Source organism: Pediculus humanus, genomic scaffold (genome assembly GCF_000006295.1).
Source record: "Pediculus humanus corporis 1103172107555 genomic scaffold, whole genome shotgun sequence".
In the NCBI taxonomy this organism is placed as follows: Eukaryota; Metazoa; Arthropoda; class Insecta; order Psocodea; family Pediculidae; genus Pediculus; species Pediculus humanus.
In genome coordinates, this window is record NW_002987170.1 from 35,915 (window position 1) to 58,541 (window position 22,627).

General features: G+C 29.4%; 4 protein-coding genes across 4 annotated transcripts; 2 read left to right on the forward strand and 2 right to left on the reverse strand.

Annotated features, from left to right (window-relative positions):
- Positions 1-135: 135 nt before the first annotated feature.
- Phum_PHUM204060 (4.1 G protein, putative) lies at positions 136-12,057 on the forward strand (the record flags this gene model as incomplete). Its single annotated transcript, XM_002425439.1, has 7 exons — positions 136-9,811; positions 10,410-10,675; positions 10,770-10,880; positions 11,130-11,240; positions 11,342-11,455; positions 11,564-11,785; positions 11,878-12,057. 7 exons carry the CDS (start codon positions 136-138, stop codon positions 12,055-12,057), a joined length of 10,680 nt encoding a protein of 3,559 aa, XP_002425484.1.
- Positions 12,058-14,670: 2,613 nt separating this feature from the next.
- On the reverse strand, positions 14,671-17,226 carry Phum_PHUM204070 (mitogen-activated protein kinase ERK-A, putative; the record flags this gene model as incomplete). Its single annotated transcript, XM_002425440.1, has 10 exons — positions 14,671-14,784; positions 14,860-14,981; positions 15,158-15,268; positions 15,353-15,468; positions 15,526-15,795; positions 15,902-16,091; positions 16,160-16,472; positions 16,586-16,716; positions 16,816-17,035; positions 17,125-17,226. 10 exons carry the CDS (start codon positions 17,224-17,226, stop codon positions 14,671-14,673), a joined length of 1,689 nt encoding a protein of 562 aa, XP_002425485.1.
- A 1,300-nt stretch (positions 17,227-18,526) lies between these two features.
- Phum_PHUM204080 (uncharacterized protein) lies at positions 18,527-19,265 on the reverse strand (the record flags this gene model as incomplete). Its single annotated transcript, XM_002425441.1, has 3 exons — positions 18,527-18,767; positions 18,874-18,941; positions 19,095-19,265. 3 exons carry the CDS (start codon positions 19,263-19,265, stop codon positions 18,527-18,529), a joined length of 480 nt encoding a protein of 159 aa, XP_002425486.1.
- A 323-nt stretch (positions 19,266-19,588) lies between these two features.
- Phum_PHUM204090 (uncharacterized protein) lies at positions 19,589-22,160 on the forward strand (the record flags this gene model as incomplete). The annotated part of the gene is made up of 6 exons (XM_002425442.1): positions 19,589-19,881; positions 20,138-20,239; positions 20,996-21,237; positions 21,348-21,500; positions 21,608-21,887; positions 21,971-22,160. The coding sequence occupies 6 exons, from the start codon at positions 19,589-19,591 to the stop codon at positions 22,158-22,160; spliced, it is 1,260 nt and encodes a 419-aa protein (XP_002425487.1).
- Positions 22,161-22,627: the final 467 nt, after the last annotated feature.

Consider the following 22,627-nt stretch of genomic DNA (forward strand, 5'->3'; position numbering starts at 1 on the left):
CGGAAAACTCGTCGGTAAAATCGATCCTAAGACACTTGAGTTGATGACGTTGATTTCGATCCGAAATCCGGAAAACTCTCGGGCAAGAAAGGAAAAGGTTTCTTCGGAAAATGGGGCAAGAGTTTAGAGTTCGAAATGCCGAAATTCGACGTTCATTTACCGGAAATATCGTGGGGTGAACTACCGAAATTCGACAGACCGGATCTTAAAGCAGTTGAACTACAAATCGATCCGAAGACAGGACGTTTGCTAGACGGTCAGGTGGATCTTCACACCGGAAAAATCAACGTTCCCAAATTTGACTTGAAAACCGGAAAACTTCTTAATCCCGTAGATAAGAAATTAGGAAAAACAATACACGCGGCCATTGACCCGGGTACCATGACTTTACATCCGGGACAATTCGACGTCGACACCGGTAAAATAGTCGGTAAAATTGATCCCAAATCATTAGACCTCATTGAAATCGACTACGATCCTAAAACCGGAAACTTCATCGGAAAGAAAGTTCGGGGATTCTTCGGTAAATTAGGAAAGGGATTCGACGTTGAAATGCCCAAATTCGACATTACGTTACCGGATATCAGTTTCGGTGATCTACCAAAATTCGACAGACCAGACATGAAGGCCATTGAGTTACAAATCGATCCTAAGAGCGCATGCTTACTGGAGGGTCAAGTTGATTTACCGACTGGTAAAATCAACGCTCCCAAATTCGACTTGAAATCCGGTAAACTATTACATCCGGTTGACAAGAAGTTAGGTAAAAGCATTGATGCCGTTATCGATCCAGGTACTTTAACACTACATCCAGGACAGTTCGACGTGAAAACCGGAAAACTCGTCGGTAAAATCGATCCTAAGACACTTGAGTTGATTGACGTTGATTTCGATCCGAAATCCGGAAAACTCTCGGGAAAGAAAGGAAAAGGTTTCTTTAGGAAGTTTGGGGATGTATTGTTTTCTAAGAGTGGGGAGTACAAACTGGATAGTCCTGTTGATGTTTCTGATAGTGGTGATTTTAGAGGTGAATTTAAACGCCGGGGTTCGGATAACGTTACGAATAAATTTTTAGAAATGGAAAGGGCTCAATCTCACGTTGAATTTTCTCCGGTAGTTTTATCGGATAGTGACTTTTCAAATTTCAAGTTTGTAGATTTGTTAGTAGATTCTAATACTGGTGTTGTTTTGGATAATCTTTTGTCTCCGAATTACAATGTTCTTAGTCCGTCGTTCGAAGCCACAAAGTCTAAATATTTGTCTTCAGCCAATGAGAATAGTCCTTTGGTCGTTGTTAGATGTTTATATGACGTTAACAACATGACTTTGTATCCCGGGCAAATAAGTAGTAAATCTGGATCGATAATTGGATATTTTGATCCTGAAAATAAAAAAGTCAAAAATGCTAAGTACGATCCGAAAACTCGTAGTTTGATTTTAAGTTCATCTGGGGATTCAATTCAGCTTTTTAATCCACTTAGTAAGAGAGATTCTGAAAAAGATAATTTTGATAAAAAGGGATTGGATCATGGTACAATTTCTTTTGATAAACGCAATGAATTTCAACCTGTTGAATTGCAAGTGGACTGTAAAACTGGTAAAATTTTAGATGGACAAATGGACTTAAGAAATGGTAAAATCAATGTTAATAAATATAATATTGATAGTGGAAAATTGCGAAGTCCTGTAAATCGTAAAGATGTTAAAACTATATTGGTTTATATTGATCCGTCTAATTTGTCTCTAATTCCGGGTCAGGTCAATGAAAATAATGGAGTTTTAACAGGTGCATTGGATCCGAAAACTATGAAACTTGTTGAATATAAATTTGATCCTAAAAAAGAAACTTTCATAATTGGAAAACCAAAAGATTTTCCATTGAAAATAACTAGTAAAGGTAGTAAAGATATTGAAATGCCAGAGAAAGTTGAAGTTAGTTTCGAGGAACTACCGGACATTCTATCTATAGACATGCAGAGCATTGAACTGCAAATAGATCCAGAAAGTGGAAAATTATTAGAAGATCAAGTAGATATAAAAACTGGAAAATTAAATCCTTCAAAATTTGATATATTAACTGGAAAATTAAAAAATCCTTTAGATGAAAAAATTGCAAAAACTGTAATAGCTGTTTTTGATCCGAGGACCATGACATTAAAACCTGGTCAATTTAGTGAAAAGGACGGATCAATTATAGGAAAAGTAGATCCAAAAACGTCAAAACTAATAGAATTGAAATACGATCAAAAATCGGGAAGTTTTGTTCCCGGTGTAACAAAAAGACTTTCGAGTTTAACAGAAAGTAAAGATTTTGAAAGCAAAGATACCGATGTACCTCACAGTCCCGTTCCTTATCCTCGCAGTTCACGAGAAAGAGACAGTCCGAAACCTAAATCATTACCTACCGAAAAACAACCTAAAAAACCGAAACACAAAAGTTTTGAGATTCAATGGGATTTAACTAATAATAAATTGGTTGGAGATACTCTAGATTTGAAAAAAGAAAAAATTAAAGATAATTTTTACGATATGAAAACAGGAAAATTAAAAAATCCAGTTAAAGGAGAGTCTTTTGATATATATCACGTGGCTGTGGATCCTAATACTCTTATATTAGCACCCGGTCAAATCGAGCCATTAACTGGTAAATTGAATAAAGTATTCAATCCTGATACAAACGAATTTTTCGATATAAAAACAAAACCGCAAACTAAACCTTCTTCGCCAATAAAGAGTTCGCCTGTCCAAGAAACTACAAAAAAACCTTCTCCATTAGAATTTAAACAACATCCAACAACAACAGGTGATTCGTCTAAAGATAAAAAAGTCATTTTCCAAAATTTGCCCGATTTAAAATCGAACGATATGAAAGCAATTGAAATACAAATAGATCCGAAAACCGGTAAAGTACTCAAAGATCAAGTTAATTTTAAATCAGGAGAAATCGACGTTAATAAAATTAATCCGAAAACGGGAAAACTAAAAAGTCCAGTCGATGAAAAACGTGGTAAAATTATATTTTTAATTATCGATCCAAAAACGAACAAATTAAAACCTGGTCAAATCGATGAAATCGATGGAGCTGTGAAAAGCGCACTAGATCCCAAAACTAAAAAACTCATCGACGTTGATTATGATAAAAAGACGGAAACATTTAGTTTTGCCAAACCTAAAGTTTACAGTAAAGAAACATTACCTTTAATTCACGGCCAAGAATTTCCAGAAATCATGGATGAAAACATAAAACTTATCGAGTTACAAATTGATCCTGAAACTGGAAAATTATTAGAAGGACAAGTCAATTTAAAAACCGGTAAAATTCAAACTTCAAAATTTGATGTTGACACGGGAAAATTAAAAGCTCCAGTTGATAATAAATTTGGTAGAACAATTTATGCAGTTATCGATTCGAGAGGAATGACGCTGAAACCTGGTCAATTTGATCAACGAGATGGAACATTAATCGGTACCTTGGATCCGAAAACTAAAAAACTTATTAAAGTAAAATATGATCCGAGAAGTGGAGGGTTTATGCCTGGTAAAATAGAAGAATATTTGGAAAAATTCAGCGTTGAACCTGACGAACCTGATACGGATGGTGAAAAAGTTTTTGATACTAGTTTTGAAAATCTTAAATATTTAGATGATAAGGACGCGAAAGGAATTCAACTTCAAATAGATCCTGAAACGGGTAAAATATTAGACGGTCAAGTGGATTTAAAAACAGGAAAAATTGATGTGTCAAAATTTGATATAAAAACAGGAAAATTGAAAGATCCAGTTGATTCGAAATTCGGTTCCATCATCTATGCAGTTATGGATCCTCGATCTAAAACATTATTACCCGGACAATTTGACGAACGAGATGGTTGTCTTATTGGTTATTTTGATCCGAAAAATCGTAAGGTTACAAAAGTCAAATACGAACCCAGAAGTAAAATTTTCGGTACGGGAAAACCCATACAATTTTTAGAAGATTTAGTTTCTCCTTCTGCGTTAAAAGAATCCAAACAATTTGTTCAACATAGTTCTTTCGAATTTCCTCCTTCGGAATTTAAATTCAAAGACGGCGTCAAGAGTGTAAAATCAGATGATAAGAAAGGAGAATCAGTTTTACCAAAGTCGGGAGATAAAGATGATGTAACTCCCGATGTAAGTCCAGTTTCTAAAAAAGAAAAATTAAAAACTCCCGACTTGGTATCAAGTACAATTAAAACGGATACGAAAACAGATAAACAACCTCGTGATAAAAAAGATGAAATTGATAAAAAGCAGACGGAAAGTAAGGAGAAAATACCTTCTCAAGAACAGAAATTTTCTCCGGTTTTAGAAAAATTAGTAAAACCCACACATCATTCAACTGGTTTTAAATTAGAATTTAAAGAAACGCCGGAAAAGAAAAGTTCTCCTAAAAAAGAAGATTTAAAAGATATAATTTTATTTGATGAACTACCCGATTTAAAATCAAACGATATGAAAGCAATAGAAATACAAATAGATCCAAAAACCGGTAAAGTACTCAAAGATCAAGTTAATTTTAAATCGGGAGAAATCGACGTTAATAAAATTAATCCAAAAACGGGAAAACTAAAAAGTCCAGTCGATGAAAAACGTGGTATAATTATATTTTTAATTATCGATCCAAAAACGAACAAATTAAAACCTGGTCAAATAGACGAGATCGATGGAGCCCTGAAAAGCGCTCTAGATCCCAAAACTAAAAAACTTATAGATGTCGATTATGATCCAACGACAGAAAGTATAGTGAGTAAAAATATCATCAAGTTTGAGCCATTAATTAAAACAATGATTCGCAGAGAAAGTGATGATGGAAAAGTTAAAAAAGTATCAAAAACTTTATTTGATGTTAAACCGGAAAATACGATGGCTGTAGAATTAAACGTTGATCCTGATACAGGTCGTATCGTAGATGGACAATTGGATTTAAATACCGGTAAAATAATTCCATCGCTTTACGATTTGAAAACGGGTAATTTAAAGAAACCCATTGGTAAAAAACATTATAAAAAAGTTTATGTTATCATCAATATAGAAAATAATTCGATAATTCCTGGACAAGTTGATTTAAATGAAAGGACAGTCGTTGGAAAATTTGATCCGGAAACTTATAATCTGACTGAAATTAAATACGATCCAATTTCTAAATCTTTCGAACCCGTAGATCAAACTTCTGGAACCGTTTTCTTACATTCATCTAAACGTGGTCGTCGTGATCATGATGATGATGATGATAATTCTCAATCACCTAAAAAATCAACTGAAAAATTAAAAATATCATTCGAAAAAATTCCTGATATTGATACTACAGATGTTAAAATAATAGAATTACAAATCGATCCTAAAACTGGTTGCGTGTTAAACAAACACGTCAACGTGTCAACAGGAAAAATAAATGAAAATTTGCACGATTGGGACACGGGTAAACTTTTAAGTTCAGCAAAAAAAGATGATGGAATCATCGTTCACGCTCTTGTAGATCCTTCCAGTTTGATAATCATACCCGGACAATTCGATGAGAAAACGGGAAAAGTCATTGGAAGAATAAATCCGAAAACGTTTAAAATTCACGATCTCGAATACAATGTTAACGATAAATGTTTTTACCAAGGTCCAATTGTCGGGTATATAGAAATTGAATCTCAAACGACGCCAGTGAAAAAGAATCGTATCGAAATGGAAAAAGAATTATCTAAATTTAGAAAATTATTTTCCGACTATGATGACATAAAAGTATTAGAAGTCCAAATAGATCCTCAAACGGGTTTAATATTAGATAATCAAATTGATCTTAAAACTGATAAAATTATTGAACCTAATTTTGATTTGTCCTCTGGAAAACTCAAACGTCCGATTAAAGAAAAACAACCAACATTTATTCCCATTCTTTACAATCCGAAAAATAACAAATTACTACCTGGTCAAATAGACAAAGATAATGGAAGTCTTGTCGGAATCTATGATCCTAAATCCCTCCAGTCGATACCTGTAAAATTCGATACTCGAATGAATAATTTTTACTACATATTAGAAAAAACGGAACCCGAACTTTCATCCAAACAACCGGAGAAAATAAGAAAAACGATCGTCAATTTAAGTGAATTTCCAAATTTGGACACAAACGATTTGAAAGTAATTGAAATTCAAATAGATCCCAAAACGGGTCATCTCGTGCCGGATCAAGTGAAATTACCTTCTGGTAAACTAAACGAAAGTAAATTCGATATGTCAAATGGTAAATTAAAAGAACCCATCAAAAATGGCGTGACAATTTACGTCATGATCGATCCGAGCAATAATAAGCTTATTCCCGGTCAATTTGATGAAAAAACTGGAAAAATCATCGGTAGAATAAATCCGAAAACGTTTAAAATTCACGATTTAGATTATGATCCGAAAACTGGTAATTTTTACGAAGGACCAATAATTGGATACATAGAAGTTGTTACAAAATCCGCTCCGCAAAAGAAATTCGAAGCTGATGATGAAATCAATCAAGACGATTTGCTTTCGTGTAAATTAGTTGCAGATCCAAAGGAAGGAGAATTGACCGTGTGCGAATTACAAATCGATCCTAAAACGGGAATTTTATTAGAAGGACAAGTCGATTTGTCATCGGATCGATTAAATGATGATAAAATTGATTTGAAAACCGGTAAACTTAAATCACCCGTCGACGAGAAAAATGGAAAAATTATTTATTTTATTATTTATTCGAAATCAAAAACTTTGGTGCCCGGTCAAGTGGATTCAAAAGATGGACGAGTTAAAGCTTTGTTTGACGTGAATAAATCTAAATTAGTGCACGTGGATTACGATCCGAACACTCGCCGGTTTTACTTGAGCAACTTGGAAAAAAAATTACATCCGACCGATGAAAAATCCAAACGGAAAATAGAAAAAACTAAAATTGTCTACGAGGAAGTACCCGAATTGGAAACGGAAGACGTTAAAGCAATCGAAGTTCAAATTGACCCTGAAACGGGATGCCTTTTAAATGGTCAAATTGATTTGAATACGGGAAAAGTAGTAGAATCCAAATACGATTGGCCATCTGGAAAACTTAAAAAACCGATTGATAAAAATGGCATAACAATTTATGCCATTATTGATCCGAATAATAAAAAATTAATACCCGGACAATTCGATGAGAAAACTGGCAAAGTCACCGGAAGAATAAATCCAAAAACATTTAAAATACACGAATTAGAATACGATCCGAAAACAAAAGAATTTTACGAAGGGAGAATCATAGGTTACATAGAAGTCATCACGCAAATAGTCCCGGCAAAAGAAACGGAAATAAGTGAAATGATAACGTTCGAAATGCCTCCTTCTGTTGAATCCGGTGGCGTGAAATTTATAGAATTGCAACTCGACCCTAAAACAGGTCGTTTACTAGAAGGTCAAATAGATTTAAAAACAAGCGAAATTCACGATTCGAAATTCGATATGAAATCTGGAAAATTGAAAGAAACATTATTTGATGCGAAAAAAATATACGCCGCCGTAGATCCGGTAACAATGAAAATAATTCCAGGACAATTTGATGATAACGATGGAACTGTCATCGCTTTGATGGATCCGAAAACGCAAAATTTAATTCCGGTCTTTTTCGATTCGAAAACTAAAAATTTCTTTATAAAAAAATCTACTCGGGGCGATGAGAAAAGCGTTAAACAACCCGTCAAATCATTAATATCTTTTGACGATATTCCAGTATTAGATACGGAAGACGTGAAAGCGATTGAAGTTCAAATAAATCCGGAAACCGGATGTCTTTTAGACGGGCAAATTGATTTTAAAACTGGAAAAATATTCGATTCTAAATTTGATTTACCATCTGGAAAATTGAAACAACCCGTTGATAAAAAAAGAGGACTCATCGTTCACGTTATAATCGATCCGAGTACGAAAACTTTGATTCCCGGTCAATTTGATAAAAAGACGAAAAAACTAACCGGAAGAATTAATCCGAAAACGTTTAAAATCCACGAATTAGAATACGATCCGAAAAATAAATGTTTTTACGAAGGTCGTATAATTGGTTACATTGAAGTTGTCACGCAAACCATACCTGGAAAAACCACCGAAGTTGAATTGGTAGAATTCAAATACGAATTACTTCCGATCGAATCGAAAGAAAATTTTCAATTAGTTCAACTTCAAATAGATCCTTCGACAGGTGTTGTATTAAACGATTTGGTCGATTTGAAAACCGGAAAAATAAATTCTTCTAAATTTGATGCTAAAACCGGTAAGCTTAAAACTCCCGAAAAGGAAAAATCAGGAAAAATCATTTATGCATTGATCGACGATCAAAAGAATTTAATCCCCGGACAAATTGATAAAAACAATGGGAAACTCGTGGGATGCGTTCATCCGCAAACTTTGACCTTATTCACAATATATTACGATACTAAAACGCACAGCTTTTGGGTACCGAAATCCGAAGCATGGAAAACCAGAAGCGACTCGACGAGCCCACAAAAAGTTATTTTCGATCCGTCAGATTTTTCCGACGACAATCATTTATCCGTTGAGCTTTTGATAGATCCTAAAACGGGTTGTTTGCTCGACGATCAAATAAATTTAAAAACTGGAAAAATAAATGATAAAAAATTTAACGTTCAAACTGGAAAATTAAAAGAACCCGTGGACAAGAAAAATTACCTCGTCGTTTACGCAGTCATGAATAAAAAATCTAACAAACTTTTGCCGGGACAAGTGGATGAAAAAACGGGAAAACTCATTGGGAAAATCGATCCGAAAACATTCAGATTGATCGAAGTTGATTATGACGAGAAAACAAAATGTTTTTTCGGTCCAAAACCTAAAAGGCACGGTCAACGTAAAACTTTGAAATCGGAAAATGTTGAAGTCGACATGTTCGGTTCGCCCAATTTACAAAGCAAAGATTTAATGGCTGTTGAAATAGAAATCGATCCGAAAACAGGGATTATTATGCCGGGACAAATCGATTCAGTTTCTGGAGAAATAAAAGATTCTAAAATTGATTTAAAAAGTGGGAAATTAAAAAATCCTAAGGGTAAAATTGTTTACTTGCTAATTGATTCGTACAATAAAAAAATAATTCCCGGACAGTTGGACCAAAATCGGGAAAAACTAACGGGGAAAATCGATCCCGAAACATTTGACATAATAAAAATAAATTACGATACGACTGTGGAAAAATTTTTCGGAGGGGACGTAATTGGGAAAATTCAAATAACGACGAGCACGTACAGCACGACGGAAGATACCGAAATCGTAAGACAAACAACAACCAAAACCGAAAGCAAACACTTTAAAAGTTCCAAATACGATTTTGTCTCTTCATTTATTGAACACGAAGCGAGTTCGATCGCGGGTCGAAAAGTATCGAAAAAGAAAAAAGAAAAGAAAACGGGAAAAGTAACAAGAGGAACGGATAAAGAAGAACACTGGAGTTCATCGGAGTCCGATTCAGGTTCTTCTAATTACGAAGATTGTCAAACGGTTCAAGAAAAAATAAGCATTTTAGAAAAATCATCGAAATCGTCAAAAACCGATGGGAAAACGAAAATTCCCAAATTAGCCGGTAGAAAATCGTCTTCGTTTAAAAAGAGAAAAAGTTCTTCCGGTTCGAGTTCCGAATCGAGTTCCGATGCGACCGAACATACTGAAAGTAAAAGTGAAAGTAGTAGTAGAGAGTCAGGAGAGATAAAGAAACGTACGTCAAAAAAAATTTCTAAAAAACCCGAAGGAGATGATAAAACCGAAGAGGGTAAAACAAAAATACCCAAATTAACAGGTCGAAAATCTTCAGGATCTGAAGAAAAAATAAAAAGTCCCGGAAAATCATCCGGTGGACAGTAACTTTTTTTTTTAAAAAAATAAGAAATTACTTTTTTTTATCGCTTATTATTATTTATAACAAATTTGCTTCAAAGTGAAAAAAACAAAAAAACAAAAAAAAACAAAAAACAAAAACAAACGGGAAAAAAAATAAACAAAAGAAAAGAAAAAGGAAAAGAAAAAAAAAAAAATGCTTTTGAAAATTATGAGAAGAATCAGCTTCGACGACAACAAACACACACACACACACTCACACACATACTTTGGAGCCACTTCAACTTCCGGCTCAACAGCTTGCGCAGAAGATTTTCGAATATATTTGCTTGAATTTTTTTTGTGTTATATATTTTGGGTGAAGGACCTCCGGACATCATCTCTCTGCTCATTTCTCTTTGTATATCTCTCTCTCTCTCTCTCTATGTCTGTCTCTCTTTTTATTTATGTGTGTTAATCGAATTTTAAAAAAAAAAGTAAAAAAAGTAAAAAAATAAAAAACCGATACGATTTGGTGGGTCAAGTTAATGATTTGGAAAATTAATTAACCTATTATATAGGTTCGTCGAAGTTGTCTTCATACTTCGGCACAGGAAAAAAACAAGAAGGAAAGACACAACAACAACAACAAGGTGTTGATGATGATGATGATGATGATAAAAGAATTGAAGAAAATTCCAACAAATCGGTTACTGGACCAAAAATAGTCAAAACTACGACAAAACAGCTAATGGTCAAAGATAAGGAAGGAGTGACGGAAAATATAGAAGAGAAAATTGAAAATTTAACATCTGGAGAAGTTCAAGTCTCGACGCAAATAAACAAGGTTAATATAAATTATTACTATTATTATTATTATTATTATTATCATCATAAATGACGATTTTATTATTAATTATTCCTATGCATTTTTCCAACAGGCGGAAAATTCAAATGACGAAAGCAAAAGTCCTTATATAACAGCAACAGCTGTCACAACTCGCACTGCTACAATGCACGAAAACAAAGGAACCAAAGCAAAAACGAGTCAGGTAATATTTATTATTATTATTATTAATATTATTATTTTCGTATCACATCACATATAATTATTTAAATAAATAAATATATGTATGTATATTTTTTTATTAAAAAAACACACTTGACCGATTCGCAGGAACGGAATAAGGTGATTTTAATATTTTTAAATTTCAATTTACATTCGACGTCGTTAAACGATCATTTTTTTCTCGTTATATTTTGTCTAAACTCTTTTTTTTTTTTTATTTAAACAAATACAGGTAGAAGAAAAAACGGTCGCTCATTCGACAACTACGAGTGCAACGAGACAAGAAAAAAGAACCGTCACACAAGAAATGAAATCAACCACGACTCTACTTCCAGAGGCTCAGGTAATTATTGAGGGGGAAGGGGGGGGGGGGAAAATATGTTAATTTTCCTCTTGGACGACAATATATTTATAAAATGAAATTTTTTTTTTTTTTTGTTACAGCAACAATATTCCAATGAAGATTCCGCAAGTTCTGACACCGACGATTCCGGTACGAACATTGATGATTACGAAATCGGTGGCGATTTGTTCGTTAATCCAAATATTAAAAATAAAGTAAATAAAATTATCATTATTATTATAAATCAATTTTATTTTCTCTCTCTCTCTCTCTCTCTCTCAAGCACATTCAACAAAAAAAAAAAATTGTTTTTATTTTTACAGTTTTCCGCGACGTCACCGCAAGGGATCGTACAAACGGAAAAGTTGGTTTATGGTTCTTCTAAAATACCGACGGACAAACATTTTACGAAAAAATTACCGATAATTGAAACGGAAGTGAGAAAAGTCGCCGTGGAAAGCGGTGACGGTTCTTATTCATCGACTGGAGAAATTGTTTCCTCGCAGACAATTTCCAGCAAGACGCGAACCGTTGAAACAATAACGGTAAGTCTCTTCCACCGCCACCACCCCCCCGTATTATTATTTTCCCATTAAAAAAAAACAATAATGATAATGATAATAAATTTTGTTTACAGTATAAAACGGAAAAAGATGGAGTAGTGGAAACTCGTGTCGAACAAAAAATAACAATTCAATCGGATGGAGATCCAATAGATCACGATCGTGCTTTAGCAGAAGCCATACAAGAAGCCACAGCAATGAATCCGGACATGACAGTTGAAAAAATTGAAATTCAACAGCAGACTGGACAGTAAAGGTATGAGTCCCCCACAATTCTAATTAATATAAAACAACAACAAAAAATTGATCGATATTTATCGATATTGATTGATTTTTCATTTCAGATAAAATTCATAACTTTTTTGGGAAAAAAAAAAAAAAAAAAAAAAAATTTTTTTAATTTTAATTTATTTTATTTTATTTTTTATGTAACATTAATTATTTTATTTTTTATTTTTTTATTTTATTTTATTACGGTTCTTTGTGAACAATAATAATGATAATGATAATGATAATATAAATGTGCGTGTGCGTGTATTTGTACCACATTGATTGGCGTGGGGGAAAAAGGATTGGGGGGGGGGATACTTTACAGGGATTCTTCATTCCAGGATTTTTATTATCGTGTAGTAGTCGTTTTATTATTATTATTATTATTATTATTATTATTACCATTATTATTGTAACTAATTATTTTGTTATTGTCAAATTGAATTTTAATCGTGTGTCTTTTGTCATTGCTGCTGTTGTTGTTTGTCTGTCTGTCTGTCACGGTAAAAGTTGTTGCGAGCGCATTTTTTTTCTCTTTTCTCCCAACAATTAATTGCCAACTAAATTTTTGTTTTTTTTTTTTTATTTACGAAACTTAATTTTATTATTATTATTAATTTTATCCTTCCTTTATATCCGTGGTGTTGGTGACTTATAATTTATCATTAATTATTATTATTATTATACTTTAATGCACCTTTTTATTAATATGAATTCCGCACTCATTTAATGAAAAAAATTAACACATTCCATCCAGGATTTTCTTTCCTTTTTGTTTTATTTTTTAATATGTGCCTTTTTTAAAACCGGTATATATATATATATATATATATATTTATATTTATATTTAAACGCCATCCATTCATTCATCCATCCATCCATCAATCGAGATTGTTGGTTTAAATTTAATATAAATATATAAAAAAAAAAAAAAAATCGATCGCCGGTGAGCTGACTTTATACAATTAACGACAATTTAACAAAAAAAAGAAAAAAAAAATGGAGGAAAAAGAAAAAGGAAAAAGTTTTTCCTTCTTAAAATCGGCCCGGCTTGATAAAAAACCGACAAAATTCATTATTCGGCGTTTAAAATATTTTTTTTTTTTTTTTTAAATTATACTCTCGAATATTATATATATATATATATATATATATATATATATATATATATATATATATATATATATATATATATATATATATATATATATATATATATATATATATATATATATATATATATTAAAACACTATTATTATTATTATTTGTTTATTGGCTTTACATCGTTTATTAGACTGAATCATTGGGGATTTTTTTTTTGAATGTGTATAAAAAAAAAAAAAAAATATTAATAATTTATTCAAGTTAGCAGCTTCGACTTACATACATATATATACATATATATTATAACAATGAAAATATATGAATGAATGAATGAATGATTGAATGAATATATTATACTTTAAAAAAAGAAAAAGAAAAACATTTATAAATTATTTTTTTTATTTTTTTATTTTGGGAAGTTATTGGGAGCACTTTATTTTGTATAAATTATTATTATTATTATTATTATTATTAAAAATTTAAATGATAAAAAAAAAATTAAAAAAAAAAAAAAATGAAGAAAAAAAAAACTAAAAAAAAAAAATTTTTTTATATTTTTTGTATTTATTATCATTATTATTATTATTATTGTTATTATTTTTTTTTTTTTTTTATACTAATGGGTATGTATTGAAGCTTTCGGGTGCTTTTTGCCAATGAAATTTTTTTTTTTTTTTTTTTTTTTTAACGCTTAAATGCAAATGAAAAACAGAGCAACAGAGAGCAACAACAGAAATTGTAATTTTTTTTTTTTTTTTATTTCTCTCACGGATAATAAATAATAAATGTTACTTAATGCTATAGTTACGCTTTTTCATTATTATTATTATTTTTTTTTTTATTTTATTCATTTTTTAATAAATAATAAAATTAATTAAATAAAAATTATTTCCGTGTTTTTTTTTTCTCTCTCACTCTTTCCCTCGGCGAATCGATAATAATCATTATTATTAATATAAATAAATAAAGGATTTTTATTATTAAAAATTACGGATGGTGGATCTTTAATAATATATATTTTATTATTATTATTATTATTATTAAATAAAAAAACACATACGTATACGCACACACACACATATTTTTTTATTTCTCGTTTGTGTGTATTCACAGGACATAATAATGATACGAGTGCATATAAAGGGCAAGCAAGAATGTGATTGATTGATTGATTGATATAATAAATATTTTTTTTATAGTTTAAAAAAAAAAAGAAAAAAGAAAATTTGTGTTTTCCCTTTGCTTATGGAAAATAATAACTAATTTTATTTTACAGGTAATTAATTGTTTTTATTATTTTTTTTATCTTTTTGCAATTATTTTATTTATTTAATAATTGAAATTTTTTTTTTTTTTAATTTTTTAGTACTGCCCTAATATCATGTAAATCTGATGATGTGATGTATCCTTGAATTTGATTATAACTAGAAAAGAAAATGAGAAAATTATTTCTTCACACTGGAGAAAAGATTATTTAAAATGCAATGTTCGCTCACCTCGTAAGAGATGATGATGATGATGTATTATCCGGATAATGATTAACAAAATCGTTTTTCTGTACGGCGACTTTTGGCAGACTTGATATATTTCCAAATTTGTAATTATTCTGGAATGGAAAAGTAAGGTTTTATTAAAGGTATTCATACTATCTATTAATATATATAGGTATAAAATAATTCACCTGACGATGTTTTTCTTGGTGATAAGAAATGGTTGTTGTTCCTTTTACTGGTTTTGGACTTGCATTTATAAAATGACCACCGTGACCGGAAGTTTTTGTTAAATTACATTCGTCACCACAATCTGTAGTTTTATTTTGTTTTTCAAACCTTTTTTTTTTTCGGTCATTGTAAAAAAAGAAAGAAAATTAATTGACATCCGGTGGAAAATTTAGAGTTTAAAACATAAAAAAAAAAAAAAAAACATAATAAATAAACATACTTTGATAAATTACCTTTGACGAATGTAACAGGATTTACTTTGTATTCCAATAAATGGTTTCGATGACCATTCAGACCAACAATCGTTACGATTTTGAACTGGAGGAACATTATGCCTATGTTGAGGACTTGAACCAATTTTCTTAACTACTGTTTCTTATTAATTCAATTAAATAATTAATATTTATTTAATTAAAATTAAGGAGACAAAAAGAAAAGAGAAAAAAATGTCACCTGTTTTTTGACTTGGCTCTGATTTTGTTGCTATCACCGGATTTGTAAAACCAGATTTTTCTCTTAATTCTTCGACTGAATGATTTTTATATGACGACGACCTGTATTTTCTTAGACTGGATTTATTATTATTAGTATTATTATTATTATTATTATTATTATTGTTAACGTACTCTGTCATTTCGTCTCTTTTTCCTCTGTTTTCAATGTATTTAGTTAGTTTTTTTTGTACGTTTTCTATTGATTTCCTACTGCGATCCACGTCTAATGTTTTGTTTTTACTCGAACTCGATGTCGATCCTTGTTTTTTACTTATCGTGTTCTTACCGTTGGCTATAAGCTCATAAAGTTTGTTACGATATTCGGATACCGAAAGTTGAACATCGTCATTTAACGGTGGAATTATACTGTGATCTAAACATATTTCGCTACCGTTGCAAAATCTAATTTCAAAATAATAATAATAATAATATGATAAATAAATTTTTTTCCTGTTGTTTAAATAAACGGTTTTTTTAAATTAATAACAAAAAAAAAAAAAATATTTACTTTGATACGTATGGATGAGTCAATGCTTGAGATGCTGTTAATCGTTTTCCGGGATCAAATATTAATAATTTTGTAACTAAATCGATGGCTTCTTGCGAAGATGATTTTATCATGTCTTTGAGATTTGTTTTTTGTCCAATTACACCTTCTAATAAACTTTTACCATATCCGGTACACATGTTGCTGATTTCTTAAAAACAATCCAATCATTATAATAATTTACGTTGGGAAAATTTAATAATAATAAATAAATTATACCTTGAGGAGTCGGTTTGGGAAGTGCAGCCATTATTCTTTCGATTTGATTTACCGTCGATGATCCCGGAAATAAAGGTTTTCCCAAAAGCATTTCACCCAATATGCAACCCAACGACCACATATCTACTCCTTTTGTATACCTTTTCGATGCAACTAATATTTCCGGTGCTCTGTACCATCTCGTGGCAACATAATCCGTGAGCAATGGCGGTCCTTCCGTTTCTTCTTCTGTATAATAATTAGCAAGAGATCTCGCCAATCCGAAATCTGCTAGTTTTATTCTACATTCTGCGTTTATGAGAATATTCGATGGCTACAATAAAAAAAAAACGAGCCAATTTTTTAAAATATTTTTTTGAATAATTAATTTTATTTATTTATTTGTTTTTTCATTTCCTAAATGATCCAGGAATAATTTTTTCATACTTTTTGATCTCTGTGTATTACATCCCCAGAATGTAGATATCTCGTTGCTCGTAATAATTGATACATTATGTATCTCCTATGTATGTCTTTCAATATGTTTCCTTTTTTAATAACATGATGTAAATCGCTGTCTGCAATACAAAAGGGAAAAAAAAAAAAATTGCTGTCTTTCTCATCTTTTTTATGATATGATTTTTTTTATAATTGATAGTAAAAAAAAAATGGCTCACCCATGTAATCAAAAACTAAATAAATATCTCTGTTATTAGATGCTTTATGAAGTCCTCTTAAACGAATTATATTTGGATGATCTTTAAATGCTTGAAGAAACATAATTTCACGAAAAGTTCTTTGTGCATCTGTTTGATTTCTAAATGCATCGAATATTTTTTTAACGGCTACAACTTCTCTACTTTTTTTATCAACGGCTTTCCAAACGATTCCATAGGCCTAAAAAAAAAAAAAAATCATAGGAAAATAATTATTTTTTTAAAATATTAAAATATATTTTAAAAAATATTAATAATAATAATACTCACTCCCTTTCCCAATCGTTTTTTCATTTCATATCTTTTTGATATGTGATCATCAATATCGTTGGCTTTGTCTTTCTTTTCATTTTCCTCCTTTTTTTCACACATTTTCAATTTATTATTATTAATTATTAATTATTATTATTATTATTGTTTATTATTTTTTATTATTTTTATTATTTATTAATAATTATTTAAATAAATGTCTAACGGTAAAAAACTGAGACGCACTAAAAAAAAAAAAAAAAAAAAAAAAAAAATTGTAATTTCAAATTATTATTATTATTATTATTATTATTTTTTCCAACTATTTTGTTTTTTTTTTTTTAATATAATGTAAATAAATAAAAAAATACTGCATGTGGGACAGAATAAAATGCATGTCCTTTATGCAAATATATATATATATAAATATATTGTTTACACTAATCTCTTATTTTTTTTTTTTTTTTTATTTATGTATATAAAAAGTTTACAAATTTAATTTCATTATTTAATATATAAAAAAAATTTTTTTTTATGTAAGATGGTCGCCAAGGGAACCCTGGAATAATGTTTATCATCGCCAACGTTACCGGCTCTTTCGCGATATCACGGATGGTGTAAGTTATTCAAATCACTCCAATAACTTCTCTAAGAGTTTGAAATAAATTAATTATTAATTACGCTCATATAAAAATCATTTTTTTTACAATTTCAGATTTCAAACATCATAACTATATATGATAGATATTCATTTTAGATGTATGAACGACACCGACAAACATCTCGAACATTATTTCGTCGTTTTCGAATCACGTCAATCACCAAAGAAAAATGTCTTTTCAATAAATAACTCTTTTCAGGTTTTATACGATGGATTATATTTAAGGTAACGTTCGAGTTTTCCTTTCATTTTAAATAAGAAACAAAAAAATGACCGTTATTTACACCGTTGATAATAACATTTAAAAATTAATTTCAATTTACCTGAATACGTTAAGATAAAATGATAACTATAAATTACGACCGTTTGATCGAATTGAAATCAAATGAAAAACTTTCTTTCAATTTAAAAAGTTTCATTTTGTTTCAAGTTTTGAAGTTTTTGAAAAAAAGTTTTGAAACTTTTTTTTTTTCGATATCTACATTGCGTCACGTTGGTAGGATTCGATTTATCGAAGTTTATAAATATTTCATCATTTGCCGCCCTTTTTTTTTAATGGCTGGTTAAATGTAGTAAAAAAGTTTAGGAATGACAAGAAAAGGAGTAAATAACAAAACAAAATGGTATTTTAAAAAATTATATATAATATTAATAATAATAATAATAGTAATAATCAATTTATAAAAAACATTGTAGAATTCAAACTATTTATTTTTAAATAACAGGCTGCTCCATTTTACATTTTTTTTTTTAAAGCCATCATTATAAATCTACTTTTGGTGTGAAATTTATAGGAATGGCTCTCAATTCACTTCTAAGGCAAAGAAATTCACCTGAAATACACATTATCCCTAAGCAGGCTAAATTTAAAAGCCACCAAGATAGTGTATTAGGAAATGATGAATTGTAATTCCAACATGCAATCAAATGAATAAGATGAGCTGTCGATGAAAAGTCCAAACATTGCTTAGTTCTTTCCACGATGAACCAAAGTCCAAATGCTCTAAAAAAAAAAAAAACAATAAAAATTTATTAGGAAATCAATTTTCAAACCACAAAAAAAAAAAAAAATGAATATGAGATTTGATTAACTTTTGTCTATTACATACCCGAATAATGCATTTATTATAAATCCAGCAATAATTAATTTCCCACCCAAGTCTCTCACATGAATTTCCTGAAATAATTATTTTGTTAATAACATTCGTTAATAAGTAATAATTGTATAACATATTGTATCATATTTCATGATGTATATAAATTTATTTCAATAGTATAATTACATAGTATAATAGTATAATTTCAAAAAAAAAAAACAAAAAATTAAAACCTGGTATTTAAATAGGTGATCCAGAGACCTTGAAGACCCTAATAAACAATCCATCAGAAAAACAATAGCACCTAAACTTAAATAGAATAAAGCTTGAAGAGCCACTATTTGAGACATTATGAGAATGGGATCCCAAGTTGAGTTTCTGAATTGCCCACAATATTTTTTCATGGTGTACTTTAACGTATAGTACTCAAAGTTTACAGGATCTGGCAAAAATAAATTTCACTTGGCATATTTACATTTTTTTTTTCTTTTTTAAAAAGTCATTTTTATCCGTAAATTTTCAAAGTAAAAAAATATTCTTCCTTCTGTTTACTGCAGTGAAGACCTAATTATTTCATACTTGTTTTCTTCCTTATGTGAAAACATAATTAAAAATAATTTGAGCGTTATCAATGAAAAAAAAAATATATGACACTTTGACTTTAATGACACGTATTTTTTTTTTAAATACGTCTTCTTCCACGTGAAATAATTACCAATTTCACAAAATGGCTAATGAATTCAGGGGTGTAAGGTTTTCGTTAAATCAAAGTTCGGGACATATTGACATAATTAGTGACAATAAAAAAGATGATGGTGTTAAAGTTTTTAAGGAAATGGAATTGGGTCGATTTTATATCTTGACCTTAATTCTATCCATCTTGACATTTATATTGGATTTGTATTTACATTGTTGGATAGCTTATATTTATTATAAAGCTCAAGAAGTTACATTTTTTACATTAACATTAATTTTTATTATAGTGCCTGCATTAACGTCTTCCGCATTCAGCATGAGGTGGTAAGTAATTGAAAGTTTTATGCTTGTATTTGAATTATTTAATCATTCAATCATTACAAGATTACCATGTAATTTTAAAAAGAATTTTTTTTTTTTCTCCCCTGAACCCAAGTGACAAAATAAGAAAGCTCTTTAAAAAAAAAAAAAAGGTTTTTTAAAGGTAAAAAATATTATTTCAAAATATAATTTTTTTTATCTTTTATACAATATTATATTTACAATTAAATACAATTAATTTACATGGTTTCTTGTTTAGGTATCTTCAGGATGAAGATGAGCCATCAATGAAGAGGCAGCCTCTTTGGAAATGGTGTATTAGAATAATTATGTTAGTGCTTCAATTGGCCCCTTTATTGAGGTATGATTATATAACTTTATGTTTTGTATATGATTTTTCAACTGTAATACTTTTTTTTTAAATTAACATAATAAATTAACTGTTTTTTTTTTATTTCTGACTTTTATTAAAACTAGTTTATTTTAAAATAATGTTTGCAAAGATTTTATAAAAAGAGAAAAACTTTTTTTTTTTTTAAATAAAATTAATTATGTGCATACAACCATTGAAATTAGTCTATTGCATTTATTTTATTTTCTTTGCCTTGAAATCAGTTCTGCGTAATAAAAAAAAAAAAAAACTTGTAAAAATTATCGTAACTTAATATGAAATTTCAAATAAATTGATTGTAAGTTTAAAATTTTCTTAAAAATTTTGCTAAATTGATTTTCAATAATTATTTAGAGAGCTAAGTCAAATTTATTAAATTTTTCAAATAGTAGAAATATAATTTGTTTCAGTTATTATAATTTTCTTTTATTCGCAGTTTGTCAGATTTTTTATTAGTGTTGTAAACATTACATTGATAAATTTAATTTTAGCTTTTTATTGTTTGACTCATGTTACATTATCAGTAGCTGTAGTTAAATAATTTTTTTCTTTGTTGACTTCAGTTGAATTTGTTTAATAAAATTTTCATTACATTTAAATGTTTGAAAAATAGTTTTTAATAAAAGTAATACATTAACACATGACTTTAATTAAATTTTTTTATTTTTATTTTTTTTTGTGTTTTTATTTGGTTTGATTGTGTTAAAAACAATTAAGGCATTTCAGGTACTATGATACTTTAGCTTATGGAATATTGAGTAGTATTCACAAAAAAAAGGGAAATCTCCTGAACCAGCAAAAGTATTTAAGAATGATGATAGATGAAGAAACAAATGCTTCATTGCTGAGACTTTTATCATGCTTTTTGATGTCTGCTCCACAAGCTATAATTCAATTAGTTTTTTTATTATCTCAATATAAAAAAGCATTTAACAGTTTGCCTATCACCTTTGAAGTTACTTTTCTTGGTATAAAAAAAACAAATACATTAAAAAAAAGAAAAACAGTTTACATTAATTTAATAGTTTAACAGAGTGGGATTTCGAATATGAAATATTAAAAATACATTTTATTTTAGGTTATCAAACGTGGGCTATTTTGTGCTCTGTTGTTTCTATATCTTGGGCATTAACAACTTATCATAGATCAGTTAGGTTTGCAAGAGAAGATAAGGAAAAATTGTCAACAATAGCTGCCATATTTATTTTTTGTTGGAATGCATTTAGTGCCAGTGGGTTTTTTTTAAAATGGAAAATTTCAGTACTGAATTATTTTAATTACTTGAAAATATTTTGTGTAAATACTTAGTGTAAAACTTAAATGAATTTTCATTTAAAGCTTCCAGAATTTTGGCATTGAGTTTGTTGGCAACTTTATATCCTGCTTGGTTTGTCACAATATGTATTGCTCATTGGTTAGTCATGTCTCTTTGGATAGACATGGTTCATCATCAGTCCAGTCTATGTGCCTCAAGATGCGAAGAAATAATATTTAATATCGCATTAGGATTAGCTTATATAATAGCATTTATTTCTCCAAAAGATGGACCAACCAGATACTCATATCTGGCTTATTATTTAGTATGTTTCATCGAAAATACAGCCACGCTGGTCGTATGGTATGAAAATTTTAATATTATTAAAATTCCTTGCCATCGGATTTTCTATATGAATATAAATGATATTATTATTTGCATTGTAGGTGTGTGTCAGAAATGGTGTCTAAAAATCCGGAATTTCATTATGGAATAATTGCAGTTCAAGTTCTCTCATTTATTCTCGGAATTTTTTTTGCTGTTTCTTATTATCGTTTTTATCATCCGAATGGTAATACGACGGTTATAAAAAAAACTGTCAATTTAGCAAAGCATCAATATAATAACAAATCGTAACGTTTACACTTTTTTTTTTTTTTGCCACATGGATTTGCCATGTAAAAATATTTTTAATGTAATTAATTAATAGTATTTTTTTTGTATATTGAATCATTTTACATAAAACAGTATAATAATTTATGACGAATGAAAAAGTTTATTATGTAAGGTGATGGATGATGGACTTGGTTGAGGTTGTTTAAAATTTTTATTCAAAGTGTTCAAAGTAAAATTTTTATTCAAATGTGTTTTTAGAGTAACGATAAAATTAAAATGATTTAAAATATGACGAGAACACAAAGTTTTTGATAGAAAGAGAGAAAGAGAGAGAAAATTATTTTTTAATTTATATTTTTATAAAAGTTGTATTTTACTTGTCAATTATAAATATATACATGTGTGTGTGTGTGTGTGCGTGTGTGTGTGTATGCGTGTGTGTATATTACCTAAACTGTTTTTTATGTATATTTAATTATACATTTTTC